This window comes from Sturnus vulgaris, chromosome 25 (genome assembly GCF_052056855.1).
Source record: "Sturnus vulgaris isolate bStuVul1 chromosome 25, bStuVul1.hap1, whole genome shotgun sequence".
Lineage (NCBI taxonomy): Eukaryota > Metazoa > Chordata > Aves > Passeriformes > Sturnidae > Sturnus > Sturnus vulgaris.
In genome coordinates this window covers 2,383,919-2,410,726 of record NC_142267.1, presented here as the reverse complement: position 1 = coordinate 2,410,726, position 26,808 = coordinate 2,383,919, and the positions used below count along the sequence as shown (strand labels likewise).

The window sequence follows — 26,808 nt, the reverse complement described above, 5'->3', positions numbered from 1 at the left end:
TAGCAGTTAAATGGGAAAATGTATTCCCATCAGTCGAGATGTTTTCTCTGAGACCAAGGAAATGTACCCCATGGCTTCATTTATCAGTGTTTAATTAAATTATTTGTGTGTCCACTGCTAATTTTATCTTATTGGGAACTCTCATTTGGTTTCAAAGTGGGCCCTTAAATCTTCATGTGTTCCAAATTTCCCTGTTTAAAATGGAGAACATTATGTAAGGCAGGTCTACAAACATAATTCTTTCAGGTCAAGGTAGACTTTGATCTCCATGTCACGTCAATTAAATGCTTCAGCTCCTTGAGCTGTTGCATTGGGAGATAAAAGGTTCTTCAGAACTGTGATCTGAGGTTTTGGGTGGTTTATTGCTGTTTTTTCTTCTAGCACAACTTACCAAGGAGAAAAGCTCAGGTATATTTTCAGTGCTTGATGAAGAAATTTCAAGCATAATATTTTTACATCTCACAGAGATATTTTGTAGTTGTTCACTTAGTATCCATGCTGTTGTTTTAGAAGTCTTGTTTTGGGTGGGTTTGTATTTTCTTATATTACAAGGCTGTTTAAACAGTTGAATTTCTTAATTGCTGCTTCCCACTTCTGGGCAGATGGCAGTTTTGGAGAGGACCTTGGCTTTGCTCTGTGCATTAGCTGACAAGGTTGTAACTGGTTTGAAACACAACAAGTTGTAAAACCTGAGTGTATTCCTGACCTTTGTTTCCCCATTTATTTTTCCACATGGCAGGCATTGCAGTTTTGTCTTCTACCAAGCCATCCTCAGTTTAAAAGTTGCACTATTTTCGTCTACTGCATCTAGACTTGAAGATCTGACAGGCTCTTACAGGTAATTTTATTTTATTTTATTCTATTCCAGGTGTAAATGAGATACCTAAAATTTTAGTTCTTTTAAAAATCACTATTAGTATCTTTTTTTAAGAGCCGTGATCTGAAGCATTCTGTTTGAGAAAGCTAAAAAGATGGGGTTTTTTTCAAATATTTCATTTCTGAAATTCTACATTCAACCTCAGCATCCAATCACGCCACAGATTAACTCCAGCAGCAAAAATGTGATTTATTAAAGAATCTCATTATGGTAGTCCAACTTCTGCAGCCTGGGAGTCTGATATTACCTCCTTCTTCTCTTGTCTTTTTGACTAAAAGTTATGAGCATTCTGAGTGTGGCTTTCTGAACAGTCTCCATTATTTCCTGGCACTCTTGTCAATTCCTTTCGCGCTGTACATCCGCCCGTTTCCAGCAGATGGCGAGAGATTCCCAGGCAATTCTCTGGGAATCACGTTGTGCAGACGATGCTTACAAGTCATGTGTCTTTATTTAGTGCTTCAGAGTGTTGAGAATTGTCCTTTAAAAATTAATTTTAAAGGGAAAAAACCAAATCTTTGGGTTAATGATGGCATTAATCTAAAGTACAGCTTGAGCCATGAGACACAAGGTGCTGTCAAGGCTGACCAAAAACTCCTCCCTCCCAAACGCTCCAATGAAAACATCATTATGGCAGCTACTTCTTCAAGATAATTGTTGTAAAAAAGGGGCAATCAGTAGTGATTTCACCTCGGTAGAAGACAGGTATCCTGTTAGTACTTGAATTCATGACTCAAAATCTTCAGCTATATTAGGACCTTTCAAGTTTCCAAGGTTTTAAAGATTTAATAGGGATTAGAATGATGCTTTCACACTGTGAACTAAACAACAAAGAAATTGAGAGAGACAGCTCGTATCTCCAAATGCATGTGAAGTGTGAGTAACCAGTTCTGTATCACTTCAGAATAAAAATGCCTCCCCATAGAATGTCTCTTTAGCAGATCAAACCAGCAGCATGTACAGGCTGCTCTCCAGCCTACTTACTCTCTCCTTTTGCCAAGGAAGAGACTAGATATTGTTTCCATTGAAATAACTGGCAGTGAAATCCTTGGGTGCAGTGGGAATGAATTTGGGCCAGATGCCACAAAGTTTGGATAAAAATAATAAGGCAAAGTGTTAATATATTTGGACATAAACAGGAGTAAAGCAGATATTCTACATGATATCAGAAATCACCATGGTAATTCTTTGTAGATTTTCTTTCTGGCTTGAATATTAGTGTTTTTCTAGTCTGTGTTAAAATAGACAAAATGAATAATGTTTCAAGACTATTTTAAGCCAACACCTCCCTTACTTGTCTGTCTTATATAAGATAGAAGCAACTAGAAGCTGACTCTCTTGTTGACACCTCATTAGCCAGGAGGAGAAAGAATTCTATGAGTAGCCCAAACCACACATCTTTAAAAGCCACTAAACCCAACCTTTGTGCTTCTGTATTTACTTTTTCAGGATATTTAAACAACCTGTTTGATTTTACTATGTGCACTCTAATTGATAAAGAAAACGTAGAACCTCCTGTCTTTTATATATATGCACATACAAGCTTGTACATGTAAAAGTTTCACCCACCAAGAGGAGGGTAGGATAATCTTGCATATATCTGTAAAAAATGTAGCTAAAGATGTACAGAAATAGATATTTTGTATTTGTTGAAAGCTGGAAGAAATGCAGCAATAAAGGAAGAACAGCAGGGATGCAGCATTACACCAGATGTTTTACAGATTACTCTGTATGTCATCACCCAGTCTTTATTTAATCTTAAGACTGTAGTAATCGTAATACTGGAATAGCTCAATGGCCTATATATTGTTTTGCTACTTCCAGCTCTGCCTGTTCCAATTGGCCAAAGCTGGCCAATTATTTATTGTTGTACAAAGAAAAATGTTCTCCCTACTCCACTTGGTAACCCCATAAAGGAAAATTGAGTTTTGTGATATTTATGCTGCTCTCGTTGAGATTGCTTACCCAATAAACAACTAATACAACCTGGATTTGCTAGTAACTTGCATTACCTAGTAACTGTGTTAAAGATGTTTGGGCCAAAATTAGGAAGAAGACTTTCTTTAAGAGTGTGGAGAATTCGAGGCATGACTTAAACGATCTTTTTCTCTCTATTGCATGTACGGGGTCAGTAGTTTGCCGTGTAAGAGAGTGAAACAGGGAGAAAGTGTGTTTGTGTGGGAGTGTGCTGCTTAATTATCACAGGGTAGAGTTTCTTGCCTTTTATGTAATAATCATTGGAAGGTACAAAGGTTTGTCAATTGAGACTTTCAGTCTCCCTGGTTTTCATACCTGGAAAAGAAGATTATATTAGTTCTGCCTAATATGTTCTTGTGCCAAAGAGAAAAAAAAAATTCCTCTTCTTTTCCCCTTTCCAAATGTAAAAAAGGGGAAAGAGAATTGAGGATCAAGTGAAATAGAGGTATTGTAAGAGTTAAAGAAAGGGGTAAGTTTCCAGAGGTTTCCAGTGTCTCAGAAATGCAGGATATTTGGATTTATTTTTTTGGACCAATCTTTTCATGGAACAGTGAACTCCCAATAATATCTGATTAGTTCTGCTCATGCTATATTTTCTGACAGTCTGGGCTTGACTGTCTTCTCAGATTTGTTTTTACTGTGCAGGACTTAGTAAAAGAAATAGCTGTGGCACAAAGCTGGTATAAGGAGAGAGCAGATCCCTGATGCATTATGTAATGAGGGGCTTAGATCCTCAAATTCATTCCATTTAAGACACAGTGCCTTTCTCATCTATCTGCCAAATCATCCAAAAATCGTATTCATTGCCAAATTTGTACTCAGTTTTCATTAGGAAGAATCTTTATGTTTGTAACATATATATTGCACACGATGTTATTTTAATATCAAACAGGCTTTCAACCACAGCAAGTGGTTTAAGCTGCTGTAATAAACAGGGCAGGAGGGAGTTGCTTCAGAGTTTTTTTCTTAAACAAAAATATTCTCAGAAACTTTCAATAAGCTTTTTGTCATCTGTTCTGCTTCAGAGACAAGCATACAGGGTGCTGTTTTCCTCCTAACGAGAAGTGCTTTTCCAGGGTAATGACTGGGAGTATTTAAAATCAGAGCAATCGTATTAAGTGTTTTGTTGTCCCAACAGCAGAAGCCTCATTGAGCTAAATTGGTTTCGCTACATTATCTATTGGATTAGCAAACCAGTTAAAAACTGTGAGAGCTTTAACTGGGATAAATGCTCTCATTTTTACCCAGAAACAGGACACACATCTCTGGTTTTTAACCTCTTCATAGTGCTGTCACTATTAACACCAGCATTACTTTCAAATAAATGCAGTATCTTGCTCTTCTTCATCTTTCATCTTGTGCTTTCTGATTCTTTTCAACCTCGTGAGGCAGCAATAGCTATTTTTTCACATCAGTACAGCAGCGTGCATAAGTGTCCCCCAGAAAGCTCTCATGAACACACAATGGCACTTCCTCTTCTGTTGTCAAGGCCAAAGGAGAATTTTGCAAACCCTTGGGCACTGAAAAGGCAGGATGTCATTATGGGCTGAAATCTCCAGGGTCATTCTGATTTTCCTTCTAATGCATTTTATCTTCCAGTTCAATAGTTGGAATGCCTATTTTGTCCGTTTATAGGAGTTCCAATTTCTGTATATCTACATTTTATTAACACTTCACATTTAGAATGATTACATTAACACATATCCCACTCTTTTTCTCACAGACACGCCAGTCCATAGAGCAGTACTATAAATTGCTGAAAGGAATGCTTTCAGGTGCAGCACAGAAAAAGTGCCTTCTCATCTGTCACATATTTTTTTTTTATGGCACTAGTACAACCCGTCCAAAGTCAGCATTCAACCGACATCAAATCTGGCTTATTTCACTTTATTAAGGCCATCATGAAATTAGAGTTGAATAGGGAATTGTCTTTAGATGTTAATAGGTCTAAAGTAATAATGTCTGGGGATTTTTAAATATGATGATTTCAAATGAAAAAAAAAAAAAAAAAGTGAAGCAAACGCAAAAATATAGAAGATTAAAATTTATGCAAAACTCCAATCAATTCACCATATTCCTGTACTGAAATGTCTCCTCGAAAGTTTGAATGGCATCTGAATTTTCTGTTTCTGGCTCTGGATACCAATTTAAGAAAATCTCCCTCTTGTTGATGGAGATGTTTTGTCTTGTGCTACTCATGCAAGTGCAGCAACAGCAGCTGAAACTTCTGTTCTCCCCTCAAATCCCCTTGTTCCTGCGATGGATACATTGCCATATGTGTGCTCACAGGGCACTTTTCTGACTCCCTGCAACCTTCTGAGATATTTTTTCCTTTTATTTATGCTTCTGTCTACATCACTGTCGGTAGTCTGGCATTCTGGCTTTGGCATTTTTTGAGGAGGTTGCTGCCACCTTTTACTTTGATCAGTCACGCTGAGCTGTGCACCCTGAAGATCTGCAGTCAAACTGGAGAAAAATTTCACTGAATAAATCTTCTGGAGCAGTCAGCAGGACATGCAGCCTGTGATTGTCTCCCAGATGGAGGAGCAACTAATTTTGTCCAATAACCCCATGTGATCAGTCAGTTGGCTGCAGTGTAAGGAGTTATGTCAGGTGCACAATTACAAACTATTACTGCTGAAGTAATTAGATTAGACATTGCCTTTATAATATCTGCAGCCACCTTCTTGCTAATTACTCTCAATAACCAGCCACTGCTCATAAAGGGACTAGGGCTGTGCTTTCTTCTCTGCTCTTTAATAACTTTACTTCCAAAATCATGGATTATTTTCTAATGACTTGCACTCCTCAGGAACTTGCTGTGAATATTCCTTCAGCTGGATTTAGTCAATAATTTCACTCTTAGAAGAAGTTACTGACATTGACAGGCTACATAATAAACTAATAGCTGGAGAAAACAGTGGGATACAAAAAGGCTGGATTCTGCTTTCCCAGCAGATTTTAAACAAAAGATTATTTCTGATTTTTGCGAGTGTAACAGAGAAGGCAGTGACACTGTGGTCTTTCTAAAGGATGTAGTATTTTTATGGTGATGGATCATGGAAAGAGCAACAACTTAGTAAGGAAAGGGCATTGTAAAGTCATCCTTCTGCTGCTTTTATTCCACTCTGCATTAAATCATTTTATTGAGAAGTAGGATTGATTCAGAAGAAGGCAGAAGAGGTTAAGTTTCCTTGGAAAGAAAGTGATTATGACCAAAAACACACTTAGGAAAAAAAATACTGTATTTCTGAAATGTAGCATTCCATCAACATCAGGAACAAACAATAAGAAAAATAAATTAGAAAGAGGAGAAACAGGAGGAAAAGAAGCTTGATTACCTGGATACATTGAAGAAGATGCAGATTTTCATTAGCTCTCTGGGTAAGGAGAAATTTGGGTGACACTTTGCCTTAACTCAGTATGTGAGCCTCAGAAGCTATGGTAAATAGTACCATGAAAGTACCAGTTGGATGCACTTACCTAGCTGGAGGGTAAGAGTTCCTGCCTCTCCTGAATGGCTTTTCTTCTGTAAAACTCACAGATATAGGAAAGAAATCATTATAGCCATTTTTCAGACAATGCAGTGGAAGGTCGTGACTGAGATTCCCCAGCAGGTCAGTGGTGAGGTGTGGGAGCAGAATTCAGGTGTCTCAGTCCAGGCTCAGGTTGGTGAGGACTTTGTGGAACAATCACAGCCTGATGTCAGTCGGGGTTTTCCAGCACTCTGTTGGCTCATAGCTTTTCCATGATAACAGAAACTAAAGACTGAGGTGAACCTGAGACCTACAGTGGAGTGTATTTTCCGTTACAGCCCAGCTGAAGATCATTATTTTTTCTTCAAAGCATTCTCTTACTTCACTGGTACTGAACAAATCTTATTCTAAGTTATAAATCAGTGCTAAAATGTTTTATCTTTCAGTGCTGGTCATATGAAATCAAACCATAAATCAGAGCTAAGGCAGGAGGAATGTGAACATGCTCCACCAGGATCAAACCCTCCTTTCACCCTCATTGCAACTCTTAATTGTCAGCTGCACTTTCAAGAGCTCCATCTTAAATGCCAGCAAAGCTCTTCTCTCACCTACAGCTTCTGGCTTAGTCTCTCTCCATGCTCCTTTCCATTGCAGCTTTCAGCCTCTTGCTTTGCTTCCTTCTTTCCCTCTCTCTCATTTCATCTTTTCTTTTGTGTTGGTCTCTATTTTAAAAACAACCTCTCACTTTCAAGGCAACAATATCCTCAAAATAAATTTCCCTTTTGTATTGTCTTACATTGGCTTCCTTCACAAGCAACATTTCAGTTGTTTTAATCCATATTCCAATATATTTATTGTGGATATTTTAGAGAATAATTGTGAAACTAGTTTGTTGTGAGTACTGTGTTCACTTGCTGAACTCACTGAGATTATTTACAGAGCAAAGTGTTATTTTGCATGAGCTGGGTGAGAGATCTAATCCTGACTTAAGCAGTGTGTATGAGGACCCATAAATTTCACTGTTGAATAATGGAAGTGAAGAGGCCTAAGAGATTAGGTTACCCTCTGAATAAAAACAGCAAAAATATCCAAAGCAACGAATAACTTAAAGACAGTTATGAAATTTTTTACTTCCCTCAGCTATTTAGGGACAGATTCAAAAAGGATATTTTCAGAGGCACACATGGTAGATTCTCAGTGAAAATTAACAGAACAAATTCTAAAGTCCTTTCTGCAAATGGAGTCCGACTTCCTTCATTATCAAGCACCTTTCAAATTTTTCCCAATCCAACACAGGAAGCCTGAGTTTTCCCTGTGGTTCTAAATAATTTTATCTATTTTGAGGCCTATTAAACGAATAAATATTTCTGTATTTAAGTGTTTAAACTTTCATTAGCTTAGATTTGAAATGTAATACAGTCATTATTAACAATTCAGTAGAATTTTATGTAGTATATTTTATTTCATGCTGTGACTAAGAGCATTGAAATTTTTCAATACTTTATCCAAGACAAATAATATTTTAAGAAAAAACCTCCACTCCCCTCTATTTCCTTTTGCTTTTTTCATGAGATTTTTCTGATTAAAACCTTCAACTTTAGCACTACTGTTAAACCTAACCAGCCTACAGATGCAGAAAACCACTCGTGCAGAAGTGAGGAATGAGCTCTTTCATTACAAATAAAAAGGAAATTATCTGAGTGTGAAAAGCCAAATCTTCATTACTGATCAACCCTTGAAGTGGAGGAAAACCATGGTCATTTAAGATTTAAACTTTTGCTACAAATATGTACATACGAAAAGTTGTCTCATGGTATTACAGGAAAGAAAGAGCTGAAATTGTTTGGCAGAGTGCAGTCTTACTGTATCAAATCAGGTCAGCAATAAATTGCTGCTCTAAGGAGGAATTCATAGCAGGATCTTCTTGACTTTGGAAGCATCTTGAGCTAGTTGGAAAATATTTTGAGAAGAGGTGCCTCAATTCAGTTTCAGTGAGGGCTTTTTAGCCTGTAGGTATTGTTCAGTTTGTAGGTCTTGGGAAGAATTTTCCTTTTTTGTTGTCTTTACATTGTGTATGCGACCCAATATATAACATTGACTGCTGCAAAGGCTGCTGGGAACACGGCTCTGGCGTAAATGTCAATGGTGTCAGCATCAATGGGCTTAAAGAGGGACTTCAGGCCAGTCTTTTTGTCCAGTTTTATTCCCTGCTGCTGTTTTGTCTCTCCAGTTTCTATTTCTATTGTGCCATATGATCCAGGCAGGCTTCTGGGGATTCGGTGTTGCCTGTTGGAAATGGCCAGTTCCTGGTTCACACCAGCTATGGAGAGGGAAAACAGAACAATGGCATTCTTCACGTTGATCTGCAAAGGAAAGAGGAGAATAATGGCAATTCATAGGGCAAGGACAGTGTCATTCATCCAAGCTATCCATGGCAGCAGCATGGTGAAACACCAATGGGATCTATCTGTAGTGAATAGGATTTAGCCCCTGCTTTGACAGAACTGAGGGAAGATTCTGTTCTACCACTTTTAATTCTGGTTATGGCTTTACATGCTCTGAATAACTCAGGCACCATAAAGAACATTCTCGAAGCCTTTCTTCCTAGGAAGAATTTGTAGAAAAAGGTCATGAAGCAGGGTGATTGCTTTGGCAAAGTTATTCCCAGTATCACACTTACTGACCTCTGCACTCTGCCTTCTCGCCTTTATCTTGTTCTTCTGCTTTTTCATATAGTCAGCATTGAAATGTGCAAAGGCGTATTCCACCAGTGCAGCAAAGACAAACACGTAGCAGATCCAGAAGTAAACATCCAGTGCCTTGATGGCAGAGGCTCGTGGGAGTGAGGATCGGGCACTGACCATCAGTGTGGTCATTGTAAGAACAGTGGTGATACCTGCAGGGCAGCATGAGAGAGAAATATATGCACTACTACATAAATATATTTATTAATATGAGGCTGAGGATTATTTACAGTAAAAACCCCTTAATACTGTGGCTTCGGATTTTCAAAACAGAGGAACTTCTAAGAAACTGCATTTGTATGACTAAGGCAGCTTTGAACAAGTTATCCTTGTTTTGTCCTAAATCAGGAGAAATAAAACCCAAAACTCAAACGCTTTTACGTCTGGCAGCCCTAAGTCACACAAACAGACCCACAAGCTCTAGGAACAGTTTCTTTGTCACTGTCCCAGTTCCTTCAAATCAATTCTTTCATTTCTTTCACAGTCATTACTGCTTTTAACCCTAGGTGGTTATTTGCTGTTACTTACTGAGGCAGCTGCTCTGATAACACGACAGAAATTAAACCGGGAGGGAAATCTTTCAAAGAACCCCCCCCTCTGCAAATGTAAACACAGTGGTGATAAATGCACCTTAATGAGGATTATCAGAGAGCACAATTACCACTTGAGCACCCCCTTCCCCGTGAGTCCCAAGCCATCTGTTTTACCTAGTGACACCCTGGCAGGCACAGCTGACTGGCTGATCCAGAAGGACACCCACGACATGGCCACCAGTAGGATGGAAGGGACATAGGACTGGATGATGTAAACTCCTCGATTTCGCCGAAGGTGGAAGTGGAGACTGAGCCTGGGAAACTGACCTGCTGGAAAAGAGAGCAGGCACAAGGGATTCTGGCTGCGTGAATTACAGTTAAATTGATATTAAAAATTGCATTTCCTATAATGACACACAGCTATATTCTTTAACATCTTCTGGACAAGGGTCATAAAAAGCTTTTTTGAATGCTGTTCGACTGATGCTTCATAAACCCTGCACGAGGTACTGCAGCTTTCATCAGCTAAGAATAGGTCAAATGATTTGTCTCAGGTCATATCAATGCCAGATCTGAAAATAAAATCATGAGTCTTCTCAAATAACAGTATTGCTTCAAAATGTGTACTGTCTTATCATCTGCTGTAGAAAGTCCTCCAGATACTAAATTTAGATTTTTTAAAAGGCCAAGTTAATTTCAAACTCAAAAAAGAGCTTAGAGGAGATGTGCAGCATAAATGAGAATCTGAATACATGAAAGAGGATGAAAAATCAGCAGGAAAGAAATGACTCCAATCTTGTACAAACATTGCAATAAGCCCAGTGATAGACATACACACCACTGACTTCTACAGGGTGGAATTAGACTGATCTGACTGTACGTCATAAGCTCCATCACATCAGGGCTAATGGAAATTTTTCTTGATCTGAAGTTGCAAATTAGGTCAAGAAAATGTGAGCTATACCTCAAGTGCTTTTTATCAAGTGCTGTCTGGCTACTCCACACAGTATCTGGTCGAGCAGAGAGAACTAAAGGACAGAACACACTACAGTGGCTACCTGGATGCTCAGCAAAGAATAGCACTTCTTACAAGGGGAAGATGAAGGAAACTCTTATCAGAAACCTGACAGGTTCTTAAATTAGTTACTTAAGAAGAAGGATTTTCTATTATAGATAGAGGAAGTTTCTCTCTGTGGGAAAAAGTCAGATACTGTCCCTGAATTGAAGAAAGATTATGTTACCAGATTTGAAGTTCATAATTTCTGTTGTGAACTGGTAATTGGTAATTGTGAATTGAGCAAGCTGCAGTTTATCCAGCCCATGGATCTCCTCCTGGTTTTCTGACCAGTGGTAGACAATGTCCTCTGAAGAGTAGCCATCTGCCAAAAGAAAGCTGAATGAACACAAAGTTCGAGGGAAAAATTCAGAGCTTAGAGAATCCATAGTAGAAGTTCTCTAATTCCTCTGCTATGCTGATTCTGCCAGACATGTTGCAAATGTGCTGAGATTCAGTCTGGATAATTCTCTTTGCTTTGGAGAGGTGCAGGGCACCAGGGCCATGACAGAAAGAGGGGATATGAAAGAGAGGATTTACGTAATATGCAAATCCACAGGAAATTAATCTTTCCTAGTTTTGCTGTTCATTGACAGCTTGCTACTAAAGCATCCATTTTTTTAAAGAGACTTTATTTCTGTTTGTTTCACTGGAATGAAAGCCTTCAAATTCAATTAAAAATCTTCAACCCCCACCAAAACTCCCTGCAGAACTCTCTGGGAGAAGGAATGAATTGCTGGGGCACTGTCTGCTGCCTCTGCATTTGGTGATTACATAAGTAAAACTGTAGATTGCTATTTTTGACAGGATAAAATGGTATTGTGGTTAACAGCCTAGAAAACAAAGTCAGTGACAAAAAGAAAATGAGAAACTTGCATCAACAGGCCAAGGGGTCTGCTCAGGATCTGCTGTTCCCTGATCTCTGGAACCCTCAGGACCTGTAGGCTTCTTAATCTAAGAACCACATTCATTTTCCCTAACTGGGGTGGTCCCTGCTTGTGTCAGTGGTGATTTTCATTCAGAAGTATTAATGCTCATGGGAATTACATGCTGATCATAGATTAAATACAAGTTGGATAAAATATAAATCCATTCTTCACCCTCCTTTGTGAGTACAAATGAATTAAGCCCATCCATGCAGTATTCTGATGGATTTCTGTGTAACAGATACACAAATGCCAAGGCAAGTTAAAGAGCTATGTGAAGGTTGGTCACAATGGCATTCATTAAAAGCAGGGAAATCTTTCTTTTTCCTATTTTCTCATAAATTAAAAATAGCACATCACATTTTGCCTGTGGGCTTTTCTACTTGTTCTCACTGGATTTGATACAAACCTCAGTAATGCCAGTGACTGTCAAAACTGCACAAGGTTCCACATAAAGCACAAAGTTCCAGACACTTATCAGCAGGACAGTACATTGTTCATCATCCCTAAATAAAATCCAGGGCTGAACTGGTATTGAAAAGTCCACAGTCCAATGCTCAACACAGGGAATGAAGAGATTTCTGTTCACTCTAAACCCCAAGGCACCCCTTACATTCCACTGACTAAAGCAGAATCATCTCATGTCCAGCTATCTCAGTCCCACGTGTGCAGCTTTACACAAAACACAGAGGTACTCAGCCCTTACAGCTCTCCAAATCCAGCATGCATTCCTGCTCATCCATTGGATACTTGGACAGGTCCATGTCACAGGCCACTGTTGAGGTAATCCTGTTTGGAGCAACGTGGACACCAGTTAGTTACATTCAGACAGAGCCTTCCCCTCAGAACTCAAAAGACTGAGTGGAAAACTTTGAAACCTTAATACTAACAAAGGAAACTGTTTTCAAAGTTCTGCTGGCTGCTGCCCGAGTCTGTGGGAAACCCAGAGGCAGAGGGAATTGAAAAAAGGTCAAATGACTCGTCCAATGTCAGAGGATTCTGCAACTACTGATGATGATAAAAAGGAATTTTCTGGTTCAGTCTCCTCCCTTTCACTGTCCCCAAGATCACTACCAATACCTTAAGGGGGACTTTGGACTTACAGTTTCAAAGGTGCACATTCATTATTTTTCAGAACATTACACAATTTACTCTCAATATAGTTACTGAGTTCCAGCCACAGCCCTCTTCCAAAGTGAGAAATTCTACTTTGTCTGTGTGAAAGATGGGGAAGCTGAGCCTAAATCAGGCTCACAGTTCCCTTGGACTATAGTGAGAGAGTGGAGAACAGAATCTTTGCTCTGCATTCAGCACCTCCTTGCCTGGTGACCAAAGCCACGAGAGACTTCTCTCCCACTGAGGGCATTCTGGACATGATCAGTCACTGTGCAGTGCAAAATGGGAAAGTGCTGCCAAAGACACCTTCCTGAGTTCTCCTTATAAAGAAAAGGATAGTGAATAGGAGCTTTTCTTCAATTTTTAGCTAATAATTATTTTAGGAAATCCTCCTAGGAGTGCTGAGTGATTGTCAACGTTCAAAAAGTTAACACACAACAGAGTACACTTGTATTGTTTGTCACTCACCTGATGCTGTATAAAATGACTCCATCTGGCTGGAGCCTGATCAGTTTGTTTTCCACAGTCACATCATGGAACCAGGCAGACTTGGCATTGACTATGAAAGTATCTGGCAACCAGAGCTTGTCCACAAATCTGCTGTCCAAGCCCAGAGTTTCGTTGGTGTGGTTGTAAGACAGACGATCGTCTCGCCAGCTCTGGTGCAAAAATACTGTCATGGTGTATTCCTGTGACAAGAGAAATCCTAATTAAGATGTGATGCTGACAATGATAATGTCTTGGAACTTAGCCAAAAATCAATGTCTTAGCCTAGAAATATATTATTTGTTTTCAGTGTAAATACATATTTTTATACTTAGTCAACCAGGGAGCTGCCCAAGCATTTGAATTTCTGTCACATGCTCCTGCTATGGATAAGCACAAGATATAAAAAAGTGATTTAATATCAATGTTATACATAACACATTGCAAGAGTTGTATAGGTCTTGATGAAGAAAATCAGTTTCTATAGCTCAACAAATGCAACTTCTGGTTTTGATCTTTGCTTTTTTTAAAGCAAAACTAAAAAATCTGATACTGTACCATGTTCACTTCTGAGATGTGGTCAATGCTGGCTACTTCAATTGCCAGAGCAACATTAACGGGAGGACCTGAGAAAAAAACGTTTGAATGGGTGATTTATATCATCACAGTACCCATAAAAATACCAGTGACCCCAGACTGTTAATTCTTTCATACAGAGTGTACATACTGAAGTGTTTTCCACTGTCAAGTACACTCTCTAAGCAAGAATTTTAAATCTTTTACTGATTCTGCCCTCAATTTCCAACAGCGCACCTCATTTCAGTGATAAGGGACACAAGATAAAATCACAACTACTGAAAATGATAGAATCCTTTCTGGAAATCACATTATCTAGTTTAAGACAGCATGACTTCAAGCAGATGTAGAAATTATCACCATTTAATGAAATACAAAATCCCTTCAACTCAGATGTCAACGATTTAAGAACTGCATCAGAAGCCTGTGTTGCTGTTGAACAGTCTGTCTCTTGTCAAAATCAAGCAAATTGTTGATTGTTATTTTTTCCAGCATCCAAGGAAAAGATAATCACAACTTTTTAAGCATTTTAAAGTATGAATTTCACATAAACATCAGAAGGACTGTAAGAACCAAAGAGATATTATTTATTCTCCAAGTCTCACCTCCAATTCCTGGTCTGAAATTTCGTGCGTACCCTTTCATCAAATCATCCAGGTTGGGCAACCAGGAGATTTCAATGTTGGAACCTATGTAATCTCCGATGTCACTCATAGCTCTGGGTAAAGAGAATAAGGATCTTAAAATTTCCCGTGTTTACAAACAGAGGAATGACAGAAAATGGAAGTTATTGACTTATTTTACACCAGAGACCACCTACAGTAGAATCAGCTATATTGGAGATTTTTATAGGTAGGAAAACCATTTCAGATATTTCTGTTTCAATCGAAACAAATTTCAGGCAAGACTGTGGCACCTTTAAGCACACACTTTTAAGTACATATTTTTATAAGTTTCTTTCTTAAAAAAAAAACAGTAGGAAAAATAGATTTAGAAACTTAGAAAAAGCATGAGGGAAATGAAGATCCTTTGTACACTGCCTAAAATGCATCTGTGAACACTGAAATGCAGCTGTGACAGCTTCTTACTGTGGAACAGCTGAGATCAAGAAGGCTGGTGCATTGTCAAATGTGAAAACAGGAAAAACTGCACATCTGGAATTTGGATAACAGGCAGCAGGTTTTGGCTGGGAGAAGATGTGCTGCTGTGGGATTAGTGCTCATGGCACAGCCCCTCCCAGCAATCAGGCTCCTTCTCTCGGGTGCCCCTTTTTGCCAGGCCACTGATGGTCCTTGGAGACTTTACCCAGGGTCTGGTTGCCATTTGCCAGCCCCTGGCAGCTGCCAGCCCCTCAGCCCTGGAACAAGCAGTGACGTGGATATTCCACCATCTCTTACAAACAAAGGCAAGGTTGTGTTGTCTTCATTATCTGTGAAACCTGGCAGGCTCCCGTTGAAGATCTGTGCCTGCTCATGTTGTTCCTCTCGCTGCACTGTGATTGACAGGGCTGGGAAAACGTCTGCCACCACCATTTGCAAGGAGAAGAATTGCCAGTGGTTTGAAAGGGCCTGTAACTGAATGCAAGTACTGGATCAAAGCTGCCTGAGCACTGGTTTAGCATCTTCCACTGAGCCCAACTATAAATGTGGCATTTGAGAGGTGCCTATGACTTGTCATAGGAGAGAAATGGTTAAATACCCATGGAAGGCTGCAGAGTAATACACCACAAACACACTCTGCCTTGGTACTTACATAACTTTCTTAGAGTGTTCATGTGACATTGACCCACATAAAGCACATGGTTTTTCTCTCCAAAATATGCCAGCCTGGGCATTCAGCTCAGCACGAGCAGTTACTGCCAGCACAGGAACAGAGTATCCTACAATAACCAACTCTTCTCACAGGAGACTGAAAGACAAACCTCTGATTGTCCTGGTCTTAAAATTTTTGTCTGGACACAATTATATAAGGAAGGAGTTCTGGGATTACAATGTGTAAATGTAAGTTTTGAGCAGCAGAAACACTGAAGACTCTGCATTAGCAGAGCTGTCAAAGCTTCTGTGACCTCTCAGCACAGGGACACTGCTCCAAGTGCAACTTCATTGGTTCCCAGCAAAATGTTATGTTAAACTTCATTTATAAGATTTCCTTGCCATGAGCACACTGTTGTATGTTCATCTCAAATTACTATCCCAGCTATTTCTCAGGTCCCTCTGTCTCTTCTGAGGAAGGATCTTGGAACACTCCAAGACATGTTTTCAGCTACATATATTGGAATAACATAATTGATTTAGACAAGGACTTTGAAGATTTATAACCAATGTCAACAAAGGTTTTTTCTTTCTTTGTTGGGTCTCATCAACTAAATCAACACTTCTTTCTCTCAGACTTCTAGTCTTTCAATCATCCAATCATCATTATTTACTTTTATGAAGTTACAGCTTTATAATAAGTTTGTTTAAAAACATACTTATTTATAACTCACAAGTCTCAGCCATAGACATAGGTGTTTCTAATCTGTAAAATGTCAGAGATCCTTTTATATGTAAAGAATGGTACTCTATGTCTTTTCCTAATTAGAGTAAATAACTACAATACACTTGAATGAATACATCTGCTAAAAATCTCTTTGCTTTCTCAATAGAAGGTGATGCTTTTCAGCTTCTATTGCTAAAACAACCAAGTTCAGTAAAGTGTTTGAAAACAGGATTGAAGTCAGAGGTGACAGCACTGGAGTGATGTATCTCATGTGTCTGATCCTGTTTTTACAAAGCACTTGGAGTGCAGCTGTTCTCCTGTGTCAGGATTCGATTTTAATGGCATTAAGGAAAGCCATGGAGCTCAAAGGAAGGGAAAATTATGAGAGTCGGGTTAAAGACTGAGGGCTATAGCTTGCCATGTGTTTTAAGCAGATTACAATCTAGAGGGAGTTTTACTTAAATATCCATGACACAATTAAAATAAATCTTGTTTCTATTATTAATAAAGCCTTAGGGTCAGATCATCAGTGTAAAAAATGTGCTGGAGTTAGTGGAGCTATATGCACTTAATACCAGGAGGCTTATTAAAATATTACAGCTGAAATAATTTTATGGCTCGATTTACCATGTGGTGATAACTCCTAGTCATTCCTTTAGACTTCTGCACATCACAACCAGTGCTTTAAAGTTACAACAAGGATGGTGGGAGAATATCCTTCATCCTTGATAAGCAGTTGGGATTATACATAGCCTAAAATATTATTCATTATTGTACCTGAAAAAGGAAGACCAGCATAGAAAAGATGCATTGGAAGGGATTAACTTTTCATAGTGTAAGCAGTAAGGATGAAAAGAAAGGCAAGTATTATTAGTTGATTCAGCAACTTCACTTCCCAATGTAAGCTGCTGTAAATCTTGTTCCAGTAAGAAAAAGGACTTTGTGATATCAAGGTTTTGATTTGTCAAATCCAAGGGGTAAAAGAGCTCCTGAAAAGCTTCTCCTTGGTTTGTACCAGGCCAGCGTGGAGGGCCTCACTGGCTGAGTGGCAACAGTCCTGGGGACTTCTGTCCCTCTGGAAGTCATTCCCAAATCTAAAACTGAAGAAGAATGATCCACACTCTGACTCTGTACACATTTCATTTCAAGCAGGATTTTTGAGAACATATTTGCATCTGTCCATGTCTGGAGCATTGGAGAACCTCAGCTGAGCTCATTGAAAATAGATTACTGCTGTCTAAAGCATGAAAGTAATAGTGAGTTCTCCTGCATAGACAAAGGGAAAGGAAATTCCCATTGGCAAACTGCACAAATCTGTGGAGTTCCTCTTTCCCTAATATTGACACAGGTTAGGGAAAGCAACTCCAAGCAATGAATGTCACATGACAGAGCAAAGAAATATCTCTTTCAGAGCTAAGTACTAGCAGTTCTAGAATAAAAAAAGTAAACATATCCCAAAATCCTTCCTATCCAAGCTGACATCTCCCTCCCAGCTGCTGCAGCACCAGGGCATCCTACTAATGTGGAGTGATCTGGGGGAGAAACATCAATCAACTTGGACAGCACATCTTTAAAGGGCTTGTCAGACAACTGAGGCATTAGTCTTTGCTCTCTTCCAGAACACTGCTTGAAAACACTTGCTAGAGGTTCAATATTACTAGAAAATATCTGGTATTTAAATCACACCAAAGCAAGAAGCAATCTGTAAGTTCCATGTGAATGAGAGCACAACAGCAGCTGAGCAAGGGATAGTATTAGCAATTTCATTTTTGCCCAAAAAATCTCTGGGATCAGTGCAAAAAAGCTAGAATCTTTAAGTCAGTGGCCAGTGGAACACTTATTTGGGGCCACACTGGTCAGGAGGGTGCACTGATCTTCTGAAAAATTCACAGAGCACTAAGATGTAGAAAATCACTTTTTGCATCTTCTGTTTCTTCTTTAGATCTGCTAACCTGATTCTCTTGGGGATTGTAACATCACTGTTACATGCATCTTTTAACCTGGTAGATGGAAAAACAGTTTGACTGGAGGACTGGGATCAATAAATTTCATTTTGATAATCATTTGGGACAGATGTCCCTGATGTCATCACCATTGAAGAAAACTTTTCCTTGGGAAAAAGACAAGGAATATCCTGCAAGGTCAGTGAATAATCTGACCTCTGCCAAATTCCAGGATTATCCAGAGCAATGTGTATATCCTTCCCATCTGCCATTCCTCACTCCAAGGGAAGCTCACTCTAAATATGTTTTGTATTTTGAAATGTAAGTGAAAGAGCATTAGGCTTAATTCATGGCAACCTTTAGAACATCAAAGCCTCTCTGGCAGTTTTAAGCTACAGAAAATGGACCACTCTTTGCATACATTCACGTGCTAAAGCTGCTCTGTTTCCACGAATAGAAGTGAAAGGCTTAGGGAGACACACAGCAGAATGACAATTAAATGCAAGAGTATAAAAGTCACTTAATGGAGTAGAAACTTAAATATAAAATATACACCTATTTTAATTAGAGAATTAAAATCTCTTTCAGTGAGGAACTACAAAGTACAGACACACACCCCAAAACTCCTCTCAGAAGTGCTCTTTCCCCACACAAATGAAGAAATATTTCCCCAAGTATCTTTCTGCAGATGATCTCATTCACTGTGGCACATTTATTATTGCAGCATCCACAGCATCTCAAACCCTGATAAAATAGTGGAAGCCACAGTCTTTGTCCCAAAGACCTGTCAGTCATTGAAATGCCAAATTCCTGCCACTAATCACTGTCTTGAGCAGACCAAAAACCACTATTTAAAAAAAAATGTGCTGACTTAGGTTGAATTTGGCTCATTCACTTCAGTCTAATAACACACATGACAGAGAAATAGCTTCACACACAGCTAAAGCACCCTGGAAGGGTATTCAGAAATGCTCTGAGGAGGCAGCCTGTATATCTCCCCCACTTCCCTCCTCTGCCAAACCATAACATTATTTTCACTGGTAGTTTCGCTTTTGGGAAGTCTTTTGTCTCTTTTGTCTTACTAGTGAATTTCAAAATCACCGAAATATTCTTCCATTTTGAAATAAGTTTTTGGTTTTTTTCAATATACAGTGCACAGAACTCAGGAGCAGAGAATTTAGGGGTCTTGGATGGCCTCTATCATCAAAATTCCAAATCACACTGCATTTACAAAACAAAATCAGAGCTTTAGAATGAAGCCATTGGCAGTTTTGCCCATTAATATGCTGCTATTCATAAAAGCATCTCATACCAAAAATATTTTTACTAATGCAAGGATAAAATTTTACTGTAGTTCTGTTTAACTGATCCAAAGTACACATGCAAGCAAGGCTACTCCCTTTTTACAAGATTAAACAGTGTCCTGCCATAGCCACCCTCCATCCTGAATCCAAACAGAGCAGCTTTCCTTGACCATGGAATGTCTCCCACTTTGGAATATTTGGAAAACTATAAAATGGACAGTTGGAATTTCAGAAGTTAAAATTTGCCTTGTGTGAGTCTGCCATGAGCAGACGTATTCCTACCAAACAATTCATCACTATTGTGTAACTGGAGAAAGAAAGTCAATTAGGGAATTAATAACAGAATAAATAATGTATCCAACAAACACATATCCTGGCAGTTGCTGTGCCTAGGAGCAGACCTTGGAGACAGAGGCTGAGAAGATTGACTCTTCCTTAAAATTCTCTCTTTTTTGGTCTTATGTACTGAAACATCACTTTTCAACCCACAACTTCAATGGTAGCCCAGTTGCAGAAGGAGAAACAGGATCATTGAAATGATGGGCAAGATCTGGGTGCCCTTAGGTAATAAGCAGTAGTTCTTCTGCCTTCCTGTAACACTGGATTGCTTCAGAGTCTGAGGGTGTCAGGATCTGACCCTGGATAACAGATTCAAGGTCACAGGATAAATCATTCTGTCAGTCCTGACTAAGAGCAGTTGACTTGACACTTTCTCTGAGCAAGATTCTTTTCCTTCCCAGTGAAAAAAATCAGATCTCTCTGATTAATTCCAAAACCTGTAACAACAATGTTATGTTTTACTACAGTTCCCACTTTGCCTCTTCCACTCCTCTGAAGCTATTAGGGATGTCTATGAAGCAGAAGATGTAAGACCCCTTTAATGCCACAACCACCCCTGCTCTGGGGGGTGTAGGCATGTTTTTACATGCAGCAAGTTCTTTTTTACTCCCCCCCCTATTTTCATTGCGTAATCATGGCAAGCTTTCTCCACATCCAGCCTCCAGATCTGGAGAGAATAAGAATATACCGAGACCATCGCTGGTTGCCTAGCTAACACCTTCGGAGGGAATGTGGCTGAGAGCTGCAAATATATATATTTCTTTAAAATTTATTATTTCAAGAAATGGTTCGTGTTCTCCAAATGTTTTTTCCCCCTAAGACCTCTGACAGTCTCTTCCTGCTAACCCAAGTTCAGGAGACTTAATGAACTCATTAGAAGTGGATGGTTATATTTTGGGGTTTTAATGGTACCTAAAGACACCCTAAACAAAGCTATTCAGCTCGCACCCCACTGGTTGTGCTGGGGTTTATGGAAGAGTTTCGGGTTCAAGCAGGCCCCTAGAGAGCTGCTGGAGGGGCTGAGGCTGAGCTGGGATATTGCAGTGCCTTACAAAAAGTGATTGTCCCCAATTTAGAGTAAGTGCCCTCAGGAAAAGGTTTCCAGGAGCATCCTGTTAAAAACACAGCCCTTGACTAAGTCAAGAAACTGCTGCTAAACTGACAGAAGTGAATTCTCGGCTAGGGAATGAAGAAAGAAAAAACTGAAACAGATGAGGCACATTAAGGAAACTCTTCAGTCAAGGGCCCTTTTTCTCCTGAACGCTCACTCAAAGCAGTGGTGGCCCATAAGTGCAGAAAGCATCCCTGAGCAAAAGTGGGAGCCCCAGCCAGAGCTGGCATCACTCACTCCAGCTACACCGAGAGAACGGCTGCCTGAGGCCAGTCTAAGAAAGAATGATAAGATGTTTTCTTACCTGATACACCTGTGCTGTTGGGTGCACAGTAGAATCAAGGCAGGAAAAACCCAGGTAAGAAATTCCATTTTACTCCCATTTATTAGACAGCAGCGACCAAAACCCAGGTTCCCTGGCTCTCCTGGCAGCTCCAAAGCTCCAGTGGCTTTGCCATTCTTGCCTGCTGCGCTAAGTTGAGGCTGAGTTTAAAGCGATGGATGGTTGCTCAGCAGCAGCAGCCCCCACAATCTCCACAATGCCCGGGAGCCATGCAGGCAGCCCGGCACGGGAGCAGGGAGCAGGGCAGCTCTCCTCTGCTCTCCTCTCTTCTCCTTCCCTCTCCTCCTCTCCTCTGCGGGTGGCTCAGTCCCGCCCGGCTCCGCTGCCCTGTTCCCGCATCCCTCCCCTGCCGCGGGCTCTTCCTCCGGCCGCTCTGCCCGCCTGCGAGGCTGCTTGCCGAAAATAACCTCCAAAAGGATAGATTAATCCCACGGAGCGGGGTGGGAGCGACTCAAAGTGCTCCAGAGCCACTAATGTCCTGCGCGCATCGTGCCGGGGAGGAGCAGGAGGAGCTGCAGCCCGAGCCGAGGGCAGGGGCGGCCGGTCCCGGGGCGCTCGGGGGCGCGGAGCCGCTGTGCCCGCTCCGCACGGGGCATGTGAGTGAACCGCATGCACCGCCGCCGCCGCCGCCGCCCCCCGCCGCCCCCCCGAGCTCCCGGCAAATCCCGGCGGCACCCGGGCACCGCAGCTGCAGCCCGGCTTCCAGCATCGCTCCGAGCTCAGCGCCGATGGAGCCGGGGACCGTGGCCAGGGAAATGCCGCTTCTCCGCCGTCTGCGCGCCGTCCCGGCCCGGCGGTACCACCGAGAGGGGCAGAGCCCGCAATACAAACTTCTGCCTCGCCGCTCTCGGGCTCCTGAGGGGCTTCTCTACAGTGAAACGCTCGGAGCAGTTCACTGCTCCATCCCGGCTGCCATCGTCCAGCTCCCACCTCTTGTGCCTCGCGAACTCCCGGGACCTCCGCCGGGCACGGGGCCAGCGGGGACCCGGCCACGGGGCTCCTCCGGACCTCGGGTTCATCTTGACTTGCAGGTCAAACTCGGTTTTCTCCTCCATATTCGCTCTTTCCTTCTCTCCTCCTCCGCCTCCTCGGCTTTTTGGTGCTGTTCAATCTCGAATGACAATTTTAAAACCAACCCACAAAGGAAACAGTGTGAAGGAGACATTTTCAAGAAATTATATCACGAAACAAAAATGATTGTGCAGGTACCTTAAGCTAATGAACGGAGGCACCTGGGGTAAAGTGTTGGATTCATCTTTTTGTCTTCTTAGTTCTGTATTGTTATTTAGTACCAACATTTCAAATGGCTGCTGAGGGGTGGTGGGTGAGGGGAATAACAGCCCGTGAGATCTAGGAGAACAGATGTACACAATACACACAAAAATGTAATACAACAAATACAAGCATGTCATAAACCTCTGACAATGATGTAAGGGGCTCTTTTCTTTCTGATCTTTTCCTCCCTCTGCCTGTTTCAGTGGCAATCCTGCAGCTAACATCCAAAAAGGAGTAAAAGATACAACTTTTAAATCAAGGAGTCAGATTATTGCATGAATTTTAATTTTTTGTTGTTGTTGTTGTTGTTTAGGAGGCAAACTAAAAGATTTTTAATGGAATTTACCTGGTGACACACAGAACAGAATGATTTTGTCTCTCCCTATAACAGGATATTCACACCTTTTGGGATATTTTCAGTTGAGATTTTTTTCATATTTTTCCTGCTCTTAAGGCTGATGGTCTAGTGGGCTGCATAGCTATGCTGAGAATTCCTCGGTGTTGTTCCCCTCTGGCTGGACAGCTCTCACGTAATTTACTAAAAAAGAACAGTTTCCTATGTCTTCAGCATATATCTGTGAAAATAGCAAAAAAAACCACAGAGGCACTTTGTACATTCAGATTGTGTCTGAGTGGGTTTTTTGTGTGGATGACACATGTAAGTGTGTGAGGTGTGTATTTGTGTGTTGATACAAGCACACCATGGTAACACATGTTCTGAAAGGACAAACCTTGCTGCAAAAGTGACCATTGACACAAGTAAAAATACAATGGCAATCCTAAAAGACATGTAAAAGTTCTCTCAGATGAATAAATTACATTTTATCTACAAGGGTCTTGATTATAGCCTCATATTATAAAGAAGAAGAGCAAATTTTTGTCCATTCAGCTTTGGATTTAGTTGGTTTTATATACAATACATATTTAAAATAGACTGGTACATATAAATATCCACACATATATGCACAACCCACTCAAAATAAATAACTCCTATTGCCAAAGGGAAGGAGATAAAATTGATGAGAGGAGATAAAATAATAAAGATCAACAATACATTTAATTTCCTACAGTTCTAGCTAAATATCCCAAACTCATTACAGTCAATGACAGATTAAAATTGCTAAGACACAGATTAAGAAACTATTAAAATTGCCATTAAAGCATCAAAACAACAACAAAAAAAATAAGCTCTCCAAATCATTCTCATCTAATCCTCTTGAAAATAATTAAAGCTTTCCTTTAGCTTTAGCTAGTGGCTAGGAACTGTCAAATAGTCTTAAAAAGATGGCCCATGATACTCAACGTTTCCTAAGCCTTTTTTTCACTCTAACAAACTGCTGCTTCTCCTCAACCCCTATGGGTGCAGACACCAGCTTCCATGGCAATGCCCATCCTCTCCTCTGACCTGGCACCAGCTTCCATGGCAATGTCCATCCCCTGCTCTGACCTGGCACCAGCTTTCATGGCAATGCCCATCCTCTCCTCTGACCTGGCACGTGGGGCTCAGCAGGATCCTCAGGGACTGTGTGGGATCACTGCAGCTCCAGCAGGACCAGGATGTCAGCTCAGAGTTACACAGCTTGGGGCAAACTTTGATCTTTGATGTAGTAAAGCTGTATTCGATCTGTGAAAGCACCACAGTGGTCCTTAAATCTGTGTTTCTGTAGTATTTGTCCATGCCAGGTCAAATGCTAATGGGCTCCATCTACATCTGGACAATTTTACAATGACATTTAATCACTATTATTTATTAAATCATTAGTTGTTATTGATATTATATCAACAATTACTAATTCTTGAAGTATTTACCCTACTCAAGCAGTAATAAAGGTCACAACTTGGAAGCATATTTTACTACATTGAAGTCAGAAACCCACATTTCAGTATCTGTCAAGTATTTTTCTTCTGGAATATGTAACAGGTATGAATTTTCCCTGATCACAGTTATCCATACTTCTGTAACTGCTACCATATAAACATTTATTGGATGGTGTATTTTGATGGGATAGAGGAGAAGCATGCTCAGTGATTTGGGCCAAAAACCAAGTTTTCAGTCATTTATTATTCAGGATTTTGAGACTGTATCAAAAGGACATTATTTCAATTTGTTTTACAGTTGCACTGCGTTACCTTGTATTCTTAATAGATCATTTTCTAAATAGAACAGGTGGTTTTACTGCCAGCAAAATAAAGATGTCATATTGTCACATATAATTTTTAGAGGCAAAAAATGTACCACAGGGATAATTAGTCTCACCCTCCCATGATTCCACCTAAGCAGCTCGTGAAAGACTGTTGTGGCAACATCGCCAAATGTCTCTAGATATATAAATTACACACATATGCCTATTTTTGTAAATGAGATTTGGGAATATCAGTAGCAATTGCATGGTGGGAATATTTAGCTCATTTCAGAGGTTGTAATGTACTTGCACTGTATGAACATCCCCCAGCCCCAACACAAATGTGTCTGTATTTAATCAGTATCTGGATAATCACAATATTAATTTCTCTTCTGCCTTAAGTGCTAGGAATATAGTTTTTATCTGTTTCCTAATGTTCTGTAGAACATCTAGTTCCTCCCTCAGTCTGCATAATTTTTTTTATAATCTTGAAGCATACTGCAGCCAGACACTTTGCCCTCCTTTCCTTTTCTTTATGCAACAGATTTGGGATGAAATTCCCCACTTGTCCCCCAAGCCAGGGCTAATTCCAGGACCAAGATGATAGTTTTAGCCCAGATGAGTTGCTCTCAGGAGTGCACTCCCAGCTGGTGCCATCCCAGGCCATTCTCCCACGAAGTGCTCTGATAGCAAATGCCCCTCTCATTTTTTGTCCATACATCTGTAAGGATGAGTCATTGGGAAGATGCTCATCAATGTTTGCCATTATTTACAGTCCGACAAATCAATGTTTGCCATTGTTTACAGGCCAACATTGATCCCTATCAAACAACAGGGGCAGACAAGTCGTGTTATGTAATTGATATGAACCATCCTGCCAAAATGCAGATTCCATTATTGGCATGTCTTCCTGCCTAAACGCCAGAAAGCTCCATATATGAGCTCCTGTCACCTTGGAAACGTTCAGAGGGAAATGCCAACTGCCTGTGGAAGCACAGTATGCAGCCATACAGCAGAGTGAACTGGCCAGCTCTGCTGCCTTTCCAGCTGATCCTGAGGTGGAACTGCAGGAACTTCACAGAAATGCCTCTCCATTTAACCTCGTGGGAGCAAAACAGCAGGGCTTTCACTTGGATCTGCTCACTCCATTTCCCAGTTTCTCCGAGATGGATTACTGGGGTCCAGAGCCCACAAAATCTGGAAGAGCTGCATCAACCAAAGACTTTTTTGTACATTTCCTGGAGCTTAAATTTTAAAGATTCACTGGCTTTAAGTTGATAGACATAAACTGTAGATTGGGAGATAAGAACTTGGCTGGGGAGCCATAATTTCCTTCAGAGGAACTGCAGATATCTTCTCCCTTCTCCTATCTATATGAGAGACAAAAAATCTTACATTGTCTTTCCCTAAAAACACATTATTCCCTGACACAAAATCATGACCTTTGTTGATGTTGTTGTTATGAAAATAATTCAAACAGTTGCAAAGTGTTTGAAAAAATACCCTGAAAAAATATCACAAGAACCTGGCAATCAGTGACATTTCCAGGTGTTCTTCTGAGTGTTTTCTTGAGGGGAAAATCCATGCTTGGATCTTTTTCATCCCGACTCAAGGAGTGTGGGAACTGGCAGGTTCAGAGTTAACACAGTTATAACTATTCCAGATCTGCAGAGAGAGCTATACAGTTAATCACTGCATATTTTTAGCCTACATCTTGTAGCTTTAATCCAGCAAATGTCTGTATGTAATTTGTTTTATGTAATATGAATAGATGCCATAAAATCAAGATTCCACCATTTATAGAGCCAAGAATGTCTGTGTATTTCTCAAGATTGAGGACCTATAGCATAAATGTGGGACAATGAACTGGTCACTGTGAGTAATTTATACTCCATACTGTGTGTGCCAGTGGAAATAAATGCTCAGATTAGCAGCATGTGCTTGTGTGCCTGGGATCAAAACCTAGACCTTACTCTCATAGCAACGATAACAATTACAGAAATATTGCTTACAATTAAGGAACGTTTTCAACTAAATAAATCTGAGAATGCATCTGTCTCTGTGTACAGATCAGGGTGTATTTTGGTGCGGATGATGTCTCAGTATTTTAATAACTGAATCCCTGTGAAT

General features: G+C 40.3%; 2 protein-coding genes across 3 annotated transcripts; one reads left to right on the top strand and one right to left on the bottom strand.

The window, feature by feature from the left end:
* Nucleotides 1–7,764: 7,764 nt before the first annotated feature.
* GABRD (gamma-aminobutyric acid type A receptor subunit delta) lies at nt 7,765–21,889 on the bottom strand. 2 transcript variants are annotated; one of them, XM_014883901.2, is made up of 9 exons: nt 21,242–21,889; nt 14,368–14,480; nt 13,745–13,812; nt 13,169–13,389; nt 12,291–12,373; nt 10,846–10,983; nt 9,779–9,934; nt 9,012–9,223; nt 7,765–8,690 (listed from the first exon to the last, which is right to left on the bottom strand). In XM_014883901.2, the coding sequence occupies exons 1-9, from the start codon at nt 21,307–21,309 to the stop codon at nt 8,391–8,393; spliced, it is 1,359 nt and encodes a 452-aa protein (XP_014739387.1). In that variant the 5' UTR covers nt 21,310–21,889; the 3' UTR covers nt 7,765–8,390. The 2 variants fall into 2 exon arrangements, with proteins under 2 accessions (XP_014739387.1, XP_014739388.1); XM_014883902.2 differs by having other exon boundaries at nt 9,779–9,931; nt 21,242–21,887.
* Nucleotides 21,890–21,962: 73 nt separating this feature from the next.
* On the top strand, nt 21,963–26,735 carry LOC148221240 (uncharacterized). The gene is made up of 2 exons (XM_088178707.1): nt 21,963–22,485; nt 25,486–26,735. The coding sequence occupies exons 1-2, from the start codon at nt 22,009–22,011 to the stop codon at nt 25,594–25,596; spliced, it is 588 nt and encodes a 195-aa protein (XP_088034833.1). The 5' UTR covers nt 21,963–22,008; the 3' UTR covers nt 25,597–26,735.
* The last annotated feature ends 73 nt before the right edge of the window (nt 26,736–26,808 follow it).